This window comes from Bison bison, unplaced genomic scaffold (genome assembly GCF_000754665.1).
Source record: "Bison bison bison isolate TAMUID 2011002044 unplaced genomic scaffold, Bison_UMD1.0 scf7180017864390, whole genome shotgun sequence".
NCBI classification, from domain to species: Eukaryota; Metazoa; Chordata; class Mammalia; order Artiodactyla; family Bovidae; genus Bison; species Bison bison.
This window is the reverse complement of record NW_011494962.1, coordinates 6,242,577-6,256,442: the sequence shown is the minus strand read 5'-3', so window position 1 is coordinate 6,256,442 and position 13,866 is coordinate 6,242,577. Positions and strand designations below refer to the sequence as shown.

Genomic DNA, 13,866 nt, shown 5'->3' with positions numbered 1-13,866 from the left:
TGACAAATGCTGCCAAGGTCAGCATAAACCATGTTGAGTCAGGGTAGCAGCATGTACTAGTCTTGGTATGGTGTGATGAGAATGGCACACGTCTCTATGTCTTTCTTCCAAAATCTATAACTCCATTCTAACCATGACAAAAAAATCAGTCAAACCCCTATAGAGAGACATCCTACAGAATAGCAAAGTGCAGCAGTCCTCAGAAAACTGCCAAGGTTATCATTGCAGGTTGAATTGTGTCTCCCCAAAGGAAATGTTCATGTCCTACTGCCCTGTACATACTAGTGTGACCTCATTTGTTTATTTTTAATTTAAAATTCTTTTACGTTGAAGTATGGTTGATTTTATAATGTTGCATTAGTTTCAGATATACAGCAAAGTGATTCAGTTATATGTATTCTTTTCCCATATAGGTTATTATAAAATATTGAGTATAGTTCCCTGTGTTTGCAGTATGACTTTGTTGGTTGTCTGTTTTATATACAGTAGTGTGTTTATTGGCACCCCACTCCAGTTCTCTTGCCTGGAAAATCCCATGGACGGAGGAGCCTGGTAGGCTGCAGTCTATGGGGTTGCTAGGAGTTGGACACGACTGAGCGACTTCACTTTCACTTTTCACTTTCATGCATTGGAGAAGGAAATGGCAACCCACTCCACTGTTCTTGCCTGGAGAGTCCCGGGGATGGGGAAGCCTGGTGGGCTGCCGTCTTTGGGGTCGCACAGAGCCGGACACAACTGAAGTGACTTAGCAGCAGCAGTAGCAGCAGTAGTGTGTTTATGCTATTTGATTCCTGGGTTGGAAAGACCATCTGGAGGAGGGCATGCAACCCATTCCAGTATTTTTGCCTGAAGAATCCCATGGACAGAGGAGCCTGGTGGGCTACAGTCTATAGGGTCACAGAGAATTGGACAAGACTGAAGTGACTGAGCATGCATGCATAGTGTGTTTATGTTAATCCCAAACTCCTAATTTATCCCTTTCCCCTCTCCCCTTGAGTAAACATAAATTTATTATGTTTGTGGGTCTGTTTTGTTTTATAAATTCATCTGTATCACTTTTTTTAGATTCCACATATAAGCAATGTCATATGATATTTTGTCTTTGTCTGGCTTACTTCTAGTGTGATAATCTCTAGGTCCGTCCATGTTGCTGCAAATGGCATTATTTAACTCTTTTTATGGCAGAGTAATATTCTACTATATATATACATTTTTTTTTATACACTACATCTTATTTATCTGTTCATCTATTGATGGACATTTAGGCTGCTTCCATGTCTTAGCTACTGTAAATAGAGCTGAAGCGAACACTGGGGTCTATGGATGTTTTCACATTATGGTTTTCTCTGGATATATTCCCAGGATTGGGATCACTGGATCATGTGGTAGCTCTGTTTTTAGTTTTTTAAGAAATCTCCTTACTGTTCTCCATAGTAGCTGAACCAATTTAGTTTGTTTGTGAACCCCTCATTCACATAGGGTCTTTGTTGATAAACCAAGTTACCATGAGATCATACTGGATTGGGGTGAACACTAATCCACTGACTGGTGTCCCTATGAAAAGAAGGGAATTTGGACTCAGAGACACAGCAAGCAGAGGTCATATAGAGGCAGAGACAGAGACTGAAGTGATGCATCTACAAGCCAAGGAAAACCAAAGGTTAGCAGCAACCATCAGAAGCTAGAAGAGCAAGGAAGAATTCTTCCCTATAACTTTCACAGAGAACTTAGCTCTGTTGACACCTTGATTTTGGACTTCTCACCTCCAGAACTATGAGAGAATAAATTTATGTTGTTTTAAGTTACCTGATTTGTGATAATCTATTATTCCAGCCCTTTCAGTCATCAAAAGCATGGAAACTTTGAGAAATGTTCACACTCTAGAGGAGCTTAATGAGTCATGGGGACTAAATGTAATGTGGTATTGTGGATAGGATTCCAGAAAAGAAAAAAAAAAAAAAGGTAAAAAGATGAAGGAACTCTGAATAAAGTATTGACTTTAGCTAATAAAAAATGTTGATACTGATTCATTGTGACAAATATACCATGTTAATGTAAGATATTAACAAGGGAATGGGGAATTCAAGAATTTTCTGTGTTATCTTCATAATTTTTCTGTAAACCTAATATGATTCAGAAATTTAAAATTTTATTTCAAAATACTGTAGTTTTAATAAAAGGCTGCAGTCTTAATAAGACTTCAAGTGTATTCAGTGGACTAAATAAGTCTCTTTAAAAGGGTGGCAGGTGGTGAGGAGGCACTAGAATCTACTTTAGCTGATTAATTACATCACAGGGTACTTTTGAGTCAAAAATTTCCACTGATAAAGTATATGCCCCTTTAAAAGTCAATTTGTTGTGGCCTTTTTCACAGAACTAGAACAAAAAATTTTTTAATATGTGTGGAAATACAGAAGACCTCAAATAGCCAAAGCAATCTTGAGAAAGATGAATTGGAAGAATCAGGGTAACTTGCTTCAGACTATAGTACAAAGTTACAGTCATCCAAACCATATGGTACTGGCACAAAAACAGACATATGAATCAATAGAACGATAGGTTAGAAAACCCAGAAATAAACCCATGCATCTAATATGAATTCAGTACAACAAAGGAGGCAAGAATATACAATGGAGAAAAGACAGTCTCTTCAATAAGTGGTGCTGGGAAAACTGGACAGCTACATGTAAAAGAATGAAATTGAAACATTCTCTGACACCATACACAACAGTAAACTCAAAAGTAGTTAACAACCTAAATGTAAAATGAGGCACTATAAAACTCCTGGAGGAAAACATAAGTAGAACACTCTTTGACATAAATATCAGCAATATCTTTTTAAATCTGTCTTCTAGAGTGATGGTTGGGAGGAAATGGCACCCCACTCCAGTACTCTTGCCTGGAGAATCCCAGGGACAGGGGAGCCTAGTGGGCTTCCATCTATGGGGTCACACAGAGTCGGACACGACTGAAGCAACTTAGCAGCAGAGTGATGGAAACACAAACAAAACAAAACAGAAAGTCAGTTTATTGTAGCAACCAGTATATAAGACTGTAAGTCCACTATTAGTCATAGAGATAATATAATGTGGAAGGTACACATTCTGATGAAAGGTTTTATCAAGCCTGTATAGGGAGGGTACATGTAAAAAGGAAAACTCATACATAAATAAATATATACAGATTTCACTTTAAATTCCTCATACTACTTGTGAAATTTCATGGAAACCTTGCTCAGAAATTGTTCAAGATCTGATCCAACCACTCTCTCTTCCCCATATTCCCAGTAGCAACTTCCATGTTCCTGTTCAGGAATTCCAGTTCCAACTGCCTGACCTGCTCTCTTCAGAGATCTGAGTCCCAGATCCATGGATTTGGGAACTCTTTTATTATATTTTTTCAAAAATTTTATGGGACTATAGTTGCTTACAGTTCAGTTAAGTTCAGTCGCTCAGTCATGTCCGACTCTTTGCGACTCTTTGTGCAGCATGCCAGGCCTCCCTGTCCATCACCAACTCCTGGAGTTCACCCAAACTCATGTCCATCGGGTCGGTGATGCCGTCCAGCCATCTCATCCTCTGTCATCCCCTTCTCCTCCTGCCTTCAATCTTTCCCAGCATCAGGGTCTTTTCAGATGAGTCAGTTCATCCCATCAGGTAGCCAAAGTATTGGAGTTTCAGCTTCAACATCAGTCCTTCCCATGAATACTCAGGACTGATTTCCTTAAGAATTGACTGGTTGGATCTCCTTGCTGTCCAAGGGACTCTCAAGAATCTTCTCCAACACCACAGTTCAAAAGTATCAATTCTTCAGTGCTCAGCTTTCTTTGTAGTCCAACACCCACATCCATACATGACTACTGGAAAAACCATAGCTTTGACTAGATGGATCTTTGTTGGCAAAGTAATGTCTCTGCTTTTTAATATACTGTCTAGGTTGGCCATAGCTTTTCTTCCAAGGAGCAAGCATCTTTTAATTTCATGGCTGTAGTCAACGTCTGCAGTGATTCTGGAGCCCCCCAAAATTAAAGTCTGTCACTGTTTCCATTGTTTCCCCATCTATTTGCCATGACGTGATGGAACAGGATGCCTTGATCTTAGTTTTCTGAATGTTGAGTTTTGAACCAACTTTTTCACTCTCCTCTTTCACTTTCATCAAGAAGCTTTTTAGTTCTTCTTTGCTTTCTTCCATAAGGGTGGTGTCATCTGCATATCTGAGGTTATTGATATTTCTCCCGACAGTCTTAATTCCACCTTGTGCTTCATCTAGCCCAGCATTTCGCATGGTGTATTCTGAATGGAAGTTAAATAAGCAGGGTGACAATATAAAGCCTTGACGTATTCCTTTCCCAATTTGGAACCAGTCTGTTGTTCCATGTCCAATTCTGACTGTTGCTTCTTAACCTGCATACAGATTTCTGAGGAGGCAGGTCAGGTGGTCTGGTATTCCCATCTCTTGAAGAATTTTCCAGTTTGTTGTGATCCACACAGTCAAAGGCTTTGGCATAGTCAATAAAGCAGAAGTAGATGTTTTTCTGGAACTTTGTTTTTTCTGTGATCCAGTGGATGTTGGCAATTTGATTTCTGGTTCTTCTACCTTTTCTAAATCCAGCTTGAACATCTGGAAGTTCACATTTCACATACTGTTGAAACTTGGCTTGGAGAATTTTGAGCATTACTTTGCTAGCGTGAGAGATGAGTGCAGTTGTATGGTAGTTTGAACATTCTTTGGCATTGCCTTTCTTTGGGGATTGGAAAGAAAACTGACCTTTTCCAGTCCTGTGGCCACTGCTGAGTTTTCCAAATTTGCTGGCATATTGAGTGCAGCACTTTCACAGCATCATCTTTTAGGATTTGAAATAGCTCTAGTGGAATTCCATCACCTCCTCTAGATTTGTTCATAGTAATGTTTCCTAAGGCCTACTTGAGTTTACATTCTGGGATGTCTGGCTCTAGGTGAGTGATCACACCATTGTGGTTATCTGGGTCATGAAAATCTTTCTTGTATAGTTCTGTGTATTCTTGTCACCTCTTCTTAATATCTTCTGCTTCTGTTAGGTCCACGCCATTTCTGTCCTTTATTGTGCCCATCTTTACATGAAATGTTCCTTTGTATCTCTGATTTTCTTGAAGAGATCTCTAGTCTTTCCCATTCTATTGTTTTCCTCTATTTCTTGGCATTGATCATTGAGGAAAGCGTTCTTATCTCTCCTTGCTATTCTTTGGAATTCTGCATTCAAATGCGTATATCTTTCCTTTTCTCCTTTGCCTTTAGCTTTTCTTCTTTTCTCAGCTATTTGTAAGGCCTCAGACAACCATTTTTCCTTTTTGCATTTCATTTTCTTGGGGATGGTCTTGATCACTGCCTCCTGTACAATATCGTGATCCTCCGTCCATAGTTTTTCAGGCAGTCTGTCTATCAGATCTAATCCCCTGAATGTATTTGTCACTTCCGCTGTATAATCCTAAGGAGTTTGATTTAGGTCATATCTGAATGATCTAGTGGTTTTCCCTACTTCCTTCAATTTCAGTGTGAATCTGGCAATAAGGAGTTCATAATCTGAGCTACAGTCAACACCTGGTCTTTTTTTTTGCTGATTGTATAGAGCTACTCCATCTTTGGCTGCAAAGAATATAATCAGTCTGATTTCAGTATTGACCATCTGGTGATGTCCATGTGTAGAGTCTTCTAGTGTGTTGTTGGAAGAGGGTGTTTACTAAAACCAGTGCGTTCTCTTGGCAAAATTCTGTTAGCCTTTTCTCTGCTTCATTTTGTACTCCAAGGCCAAGTTTGTCCATTACTCCAGGTATTTCTTGACTTCCTACTTTTGCATTCCAGTCATCTATAATGAAAAGGATGTCTTTTTTGGGTGTTAGTTCTAGAAGGTCTTATAGGTCTTCATAGAAGACCAGCCTGGCATTTCTCATGATGTGCTCAGCGTATAGATTAAACAAACAGGGTGACAGCAGACAGCCCCGTCATACTGCTTGCTCAATCTTAAACCAGTCTGTTGTTCCATACAGGGTTCTAACTTTTGCTTTCTGATCTGCGTACAAGTTTCTCAGGAGACAGTAAGATAGTCTGGTATTCCAATCTCTGTTTAGAGCTTTCCACAGTTTGTCATGATCCACATAGTCAAAGGCTTGAGTGTAGCTGATGAAACAGAGATTGATGTTTTTCTGAAATTCCTTTGCTTTCTCTATAATCCAGTGAATGTTGGCAATTTGATCTCTAGTTCCTCTACCTTTTCTAAACCCAGCTTGGACATTTGGAAGTTCCTGGTTCGCATAATACTGAAGCCTGAAGCCTAGCATGCAAGATTTTAAGCATGATTTTACTAACATGGGAGATGAGTGCATTTGTCCAATGGTTAGCATATTTTTTGGTACTACTCTTTTTGGGAATTAGGATGAGGATAGACCTTTTCCAGTCCTGTGGCCACTGCTGGATCTTCCAGATTTTCTGACATAATGAATGCAAAACCTTGATGGCATCATCCTTTAGGGATTTGAATAGTTCTGCTGGAATCTCATCACATCCACTAGCTTTATTAACAGCAGTGCTTCATAAAGCCAACTTGACTTATGTACAGATAAATATCTACATATGGTTTATATATGTGTGTGTGTATATATATATATTTGTATGCATGTATGTGTATATATGTGTGTGTGTGTGTATGTGTGTATATATATATATATATATGCATGTATGTATATAAACCATATATATGGTTTCCCCAGTGGCTCAGCGGTAATCTGCCTTCAATGCAGGAAATGCAGGTTCAGTCCCTGGGTCAGGAATATTCCCTGGAGGAGGACATGGCTTCCCATTCCAGTATTCTTGTCTGGAGAATTCCATGGGCAGAGGAGTCTGGTGGGCTATAGTCTGTGGGGTCGCAAAGAGTCGGACATAACTGAAGCAACTGAGGACTCAGCATATATATGGTCCATATAAGTATAAATAGGATATATCTTTCAAAAGCCTAAGGGAAAACAAACATTTGTAATTGTTTCCTTTGCAAAGAGTGCCCTGTATTGCTTTGTTTAAATATCTGAAAGCCTCCACAATGCTACATGAGCATCTGTGACAAATGACACTATGGTTGCTAAAGAGGAAAGTTTCTATATTTAAAATTCAGTTTAGCAAATCAACATTTTCTATTCCTTTTTCAAGTGTCTCATTCTGACAAATCACTATTTTAAAACAAAACACAAACCACGCATTTATTTGACTGTCATGAAGAATTAAACATGAAAAAGATGAGCTGTGGCTATCGCTTTTCACTAAAACCACCTGCTGTGGTTTTAAAATGCAAACTAGACCAAAATCACTATAAACCCTGGGGGTTTAATTTATGTATTAAATGAACCAGCTTGTTTTAAAGAGTATTTTTTTTTTTTTTACCTTTAGGAGAAACTTGTACATCTATCTCATTTGATCTTTTGTTAGCCCTGTGAGCTGCTGCTGCTGCTAAGTCGCTTCAGTCGTGTCCGACTCTGTGCGACCCCATAGACGGCAGCCCACCAGGCTTCCTTGTCCCTGGGATTCTCCAGGCAAGAACACTGGAGTGGGTTGCCATTTCCTTCTCCAATGCATGAAAGTGAAAAGTGAAAGTGAAGTAGCTTAGTCGTGTCCGACTCTTAGCGACCCCATGGACTATGGCCATGGACTATGGCATGGGATTTTCCAGGCAAGAGTACTGGAGTGGGGTGCCATTGCCTTCTCTGAGCCCTGTGAGCTAGAGAGACCAAATTGCCTCTATTTTACTGATGAAAAAACAGAGAAAGAGGCTTAATTGACTTGCTTAGGCTAGTTAGTGCCAGAAATGGTGTTAAAGTTCTAGGCTTTTGTGAAAGCCTCTGTCCTAACCTTTAGCTCCCTGGTGGCTCAGCAGTAAAGAATCCACCTACAGTGAAGGAGATGCAGGAGACGCAGGTTTGATCCCTGGGTCCAGAAGATCCTCTGGAGGAGGAAATGGCAATTTGCTCCATTTTTATTGCCTGGGAAATCCCATGGACAGAGGAGCCTGGTGGGCTACAGTCCATAGGGTCACTAAGAATTGGACACTACTGAGTGACTGAACACACACCCACACACTGCACAGAGACACCATAATGTTATCTCAGGCCTCTGTCCTGGCCCAAATTCTAGAATGTAACAGTGGTATGCTCTCTCTTGATCCTATAGGCTTATGAGAACCAACTGTGAAATATTCAGGATTGCGTAAGGTGCTGTTAAACCATTGCTAGCTTGGAATGAGCCATAGTGGGAATATTTATACAATGCAAATCAGGAAGTATTACAAATCAGGGTTCTGTTTTTCTCTAGAGAACTGGTTTACCTCTGTGCACTGATTGTGTATAAGTATAAATCAAAGGAAAATCAACAACAGTAATAAAAACAGAAACAGTAATATAGTATAAATGTAATTTTATGGGTGCACTATTTACCTAGGTTAAAGGTCAATATTTCTTTGTTCCTTAATTTAGAAATTTGCTTCTAAGCTGTAAATAAATATGGACAAGACTCTCAGAAAATGTTGAATTAAACTTGAGTGTTTTGAGGACCTTTATAAATCTTACCCATTCTTTAAGAATTAGGTCAAATTCCAACCCTTCCAAAAATTATGGCGTTTGCCTTGCTTTTCCTCTCTCAGAACCTCTAATAGATTTAAAATAGAGCCTTATACCTTGGGACCTATCTACTGTGTGTTTCATATGGATTGGTTTTGTCTCCATAAGAATACAGTAGACTCTTTGAAGAGTAGGATGTAGACTTCCTGTCCATCCTTCTTTCTTTGAATTAATATCTAATGAACACCCAGCCTGTTCCTGGTACCATTCTTAATGCTTAAGAAACAGCAGTCATCGGATAAGTCTCTGCCCTCATGGAGCTTAAAGTCTAATGAAGAATCAGGAATTAATTTAAACAAATGAGAAGTTACAACTGTGGTAAATACTTGGAAAAATTGTGTATAGTGCTGATTGTATCTGATAGTGGGCTTTTATCTATTCACAGAAGTCAGTAAATGCTTCCCCAAGGACATGGTGATTGAATTGAGATCTGAAGAATGGGAAAGAGTTAATTTGAAGTTACTAGGCCTTGAATATTATTATAGACTTTCTGTGCCCTCCCTGTTTAAGTTCCCATAAATCATATACCCCCCCAATTGGCCCTGAATTTTCCCTTTGTAATAGTAACAACAATTTAAAATATTGAATTTACTTACTACGTGTATGTTTTTCCTATTAGACTATTGGCCCAATAGTCTCTTTTGATCTTTTGATCTCCTTAGGAGTCCCAGTATTCATCATAGTACCTGACATGTAACTCACACAGTAGTTGTTAATGTTTCTATTCTGTTTGCCTTTGTCTCATAATAAAGCTGGGATCCGTCCCACCTTCCTCTCAGTTATTGAAGCAACATAGTAATGTAATGCATACAAAAGTCAGACATGTAAGACGAGAGCCAAAATAGTTTAGTGCCACAGAAACCAGGAAGGGCCAAGTATTTAGGGGTGAATAGAAATAACTCAGGTGTAGGAATGCTGTCTAGGAGAAAAAGAAAAGGCCATTGGATATGGCAATAAGGAAGTTTTACTTATTTGCACTCATCTTATTTGAAGGAAATTTATTCAGTTTATGAAACAGATTAAAAATGGTTTCTGAAGAGAAGTATCTGGTATTAATTTTAAAAGTTGCTTTTCTTATAAAGAGTAAAAGGAATGTATAAATGAATACCTTCTTGAAAAAAAGGTGTATCCAAGTGTATGGATAGGATGTGGTCAGATATGCTTTGAAAGAAGGAATAAAGAATATGGAAGGAAGGAAAGAAGGAAGGAAGGAAGGAAAGAAGGAAGGAAGAAAGAAAAGCTAGATACAGAAAAAAAAAAAAGACTGGAAGAAACTGACAGGACTGTTAAATGGTTATCTTTAAATGATGGGGTTGGGTGATACTTTTCCCCTCAGTCTATTTTGTATTTTGTGCTTTTCTGTATTTTTCAAGTTTTTTTTTTTTTAATTTAATGAGTTTATATTACTTTCATAATGAAATACTAAAATAACATTTCATAAAATTGAGTAAAATATAGAATTATGTTTATCTAGTTTGAGGGTTCAGAACTATATTTACAATTTTTCTTTTACTCACCTGGGGTTTGATCCCTGATCAGGGAGCTAGATCCCATGTGCTGCAACCAAAGATCCCACATGGTGCAACTAAGACCCAGGGCAGCTAAATAAGTAAATAAATATTAGGAAAACAATTTTAAAATGGCAATTTAATCTTTGTTTGTATGTCCATATGTAATTCTGGAGCCTGAGCTTTCAAAGGGTGGAGATATTTATATTTCTAGCGTCATCCTGGAAGTGACACGTATTTTGTTGAATGAATAACTTTAAAGCTGAGATGTCTCAACCTTTTTACTGCCTTCAGTCCATGAACCTTTCTCTTTTCAGAACACAAGCATTAAAATCACGATGAATGGTCATATTTCCAGTCATCCCAGTGGTTTTGGAATGAATCCATCTCAAATGAAGTAAGTTGGAAATTTTATATTTAATTTCTTGCTTATTTTAATTTGTTTTGGTGGTTTTAATTGTTTTATATTTTAAGCAAAAAGATCTGTTTCACTTATTTATGTAGTTCATTCCTCAATAAATAATTTCTTTGTAACACTAAGATATGTTAATGTTAAAAGTTTACTGTGTCTCAAAAGAAAAAAGATGGTTAAGCAATCAACCCCAATGACAGTGATCTAATTGAAGACGTTTTGTTCTGGTAATTTATGTATTAATGGTTTCATAGTTGAATATGTACTTTATTTCATAGCTTTTACTTTCTCTGGAGCATTCAATTTTTGTTATTTGTAAAATATTTGCACTTGAGGAAAGTTAAATGTCATCTAGTCCAGTCTCTCAAGATATTTTCCATTGTGTAAAATAAAAAAAAGGCCAGTTCCTGTGGCTTTAGATATAATTTGAAATCAGTACACTGACTTAAGTGGCCATTGCCTTTTATACTGTGGTTAATATTGTTGTTATTTTATATTGGTCATTCTGATTTAGAGTTCACTGTCTTTCATAGCTCGGTTATTCACATTTTTCAGGGCTAGCCTGTTCACATTGCTTCACCTTATCTTTTTACAAAGATGATTGCCAATACCTTTAGTGCTGGTCAGTAAGAGACACCAGGGGAGTATGTCAGGTGTCATCTTTATCTTGTCCATCAGTTTATTCAAGTCAGAAAGTTTTACCACAGCTTTATTTTTTCCTTTTTCTAATAATAAATATCCATTTAATCATGAATTTACTATAATTTCTTCTATTAAGGAATTCTTATTTCTATCCCAAACTGTTCCTTCTCTTCTAACTTTATTTGTGGGCTTTATCTCCTGCTTGAATTTTTACAGCCCCTTTCCATCTGGTTTTGTTCAGTTGCTAAGTCACGTCTGACTCTTGATGACCCCATGGACTGCAGCACACCAGGCCTCCCTGTCCTTCACAATCTCCCAGAGTTTGCTCAAATCCATATCCGTTGTATCAGTGATGCTATCCAACCATCTCATCCTCTGCCACACTCCTCCTTTTGCCTTCAGTCTTTCCATCTGGTTACCTTGCCATTAATTCCTGGATTATCTTTCTTAAAAAGTAGTTTGGATCATGTTTCCGCCCTCTATAAAGAGAATAGAAATTTAATTCTTAAGCTCTCTATTTGCCTTCCTTGCTTCTTGAGCCATTCATCTCTGTACATCCCATTAGATGCTTATTCCTTCAGCAGCCATACTGTTCTTGAGCAAGATCTACATGCTTTTTCCTCACTTAATTCTCACCTGCTTCTGGAGCTGCCTTCCATTCTTTTAGATTCTGCTTAAATGCTAGTCAAGTCTTCTTGAGCATACTTATAGAAACTGAGTCTTTTTTTGATGTTTTATCTATTAGTTTTACCCAGATATCACATTCTGTAGTAACCATTTTACTTGTTGTATTAACAATACACTCCCTACCCCCACGTTTGTTGTTGTTTAGTTGCTAAGTCCTGTCTGACTCTTTTGTGACCCCATGGACTGCAGCCCACCAGGATCTTCTGTCCATGGGATTCTCCAGGCAAGAATGTTAGAGTGGGTTACCATTTCCTTCTCCTAAGGACCTTCCCAACACAGGGATCGAACCTTTGTCTTCTGCATTGGCAGGCAGATTCTTTACCACTGAGCCACCAGGGAAGCTACCCACCTTACTCCTCATTTTTCTAGATTTTCAGTTCAGTTCAGTTGCTCAGTTGTGTCTGACTCTTTGCAACCCATGGACTGCAACATTCCAGACCTCCCTGTCCATCACCAACTCCCAGAGTTTACTCAAACTCATGTCCATTGAGCTGGTGATGCCATCCAACCATCTCATCCTCTGTCATCCCCTTCTCCTCTTGCCCTCCATCTTTCCCAACATCAGGGTCTTTTCAGATGAGTCAGTTCTTCGCATGAGGTAGCAAAAGTATTGGAATTTCAGCTTTAACATCAGTCCTTCCAATAAATATTCAGGACGGATTTCCTTTGGGATTGACTGGTTGGATCTCCTTGCAGTCCAAGGGACTCTCAAGAGTCTTCTTCAACACCACAGTTCAGAAGCATCAGTTCTTCAGTGCTCAGCTTTCTTTACAGTCCAACTCTCATATCCATACATGACTACTGGAAAAACCATAGCTTTGACTAGATGGACCTTTGTTGTTAAAGTGATGTCTCTGCTTTTTAATATGCTGTCTAGGTTGGTCATAACTTTCCTTCCAAGGAGCAAGCGTCTTTTAATTTCATGGCTGCAGTCACCATCTGCAGTGATTTTTGAGCCTGAAAAAATAAAGTCTGTCACTGTTTCCCCATCTATTTGCCATGAAGTGATGGGACAAGATGCCATGATCTTAGTTTTCTGAATATTGAGTTTCTAGATTTTAGGGCTTAATAAATGTTTACTGAGTAAATTTTAAAAATTTAAATAATGTTTACTTCACATAACAGTAAATTGGAAGTAGGGTATAGCTAGTCAGATTTAATGATAAAGTGTTATTTTTGTTAACTTCTCTTTAAGCATTTGTGAAAACAATAGTGTCTATTTTGCTATAGTTTGAATGACTGAGAACTTTTTATAATTGGATCACTCAAAACTCAATTTAGTATGGTAAACTTAAATTTTTCTAAGCTAGCTTCAACCTCATTGAATCTCCATGGCTGTTTGTTTGTTTTTTTTTTGAGTCTGTATTGAATTTGTTACAATACTGCTTCTGTTTTTATGTTTTGGTCTTTTTTTGTTGTTCACAAGGTATGTGGGATCTTAGCTCCTCTACCAGGGATCAAACCTGTACCCTGTGCATTTTGAACACAAAGTCTTAACCACTGGACCACCAGGGCAAGTCCCTTGGCTGTGGTTCTGACTTGGCATTCGAGAGAATCTGTGTTGGATCAGGATCCGATAGTCTATTTCTAGACATAACCAGCTGTATAAACTCTACATACTTTTCTAAAAACACATGGTGATTGTGGTACACTGGAATTTGCATTTGTAGTTGGGACTTTTTATTGCTTCGTTTGGACTTTAACTCATCACACTTACCTTTTTTTATTTTTTTATTACAGTGGCTACGGATCATCAGCCACCTTTTCCATGGACAGAGATCACAGTTCACGAACAAGTGCAAAGGCTCTCTATGGTATGTTCGTATATTTAATGGGGGTATAAATACATTTCTGACTACTTTTGCAAATGACATGTTCAAAGCCACAGTTTGAACCTATGACTTGTTTATATTATTGGGAATGAAGTAGAGATAAATGCATAAGGATTATTCTAAAAATAATTTTTGTGGAATCTACCAAA

At 38.2% G+C, this 13,866-nt stretch overlaps 1 protein-coding gene across 3 annotated transcripts in view; it reads left to right on the top strand.

Annotated features, from left to right (window-relative positions):
- Positions 1-13,866, top strand: part of EPS8 (epidermal growth factor receptor pathway substrate 8) — a 196,624-nt gene that overhangs the window by 110,728 nt on the left and 72,030 nt on the right. For all 3 annotated transcript variants that reach the window (XM_010858741.1, XM_010858739.1, XM_010858740.1), the window contains 2 exons: positions 10,462-10,541; positions 13,626-13,699. In XM_010858741.1, the coding sequence (XP_010857043.1) occupies positions 10,483-10,541; positions 13,626-13,699 (133 nt within the window). In that variant the 5' untranslated portion in view covers positions 10,462-10,482. The remainder of the gene's footprint in view (positions 1-10,461; positions 10,542-13,625; positions 13,700-13,866) is intronic.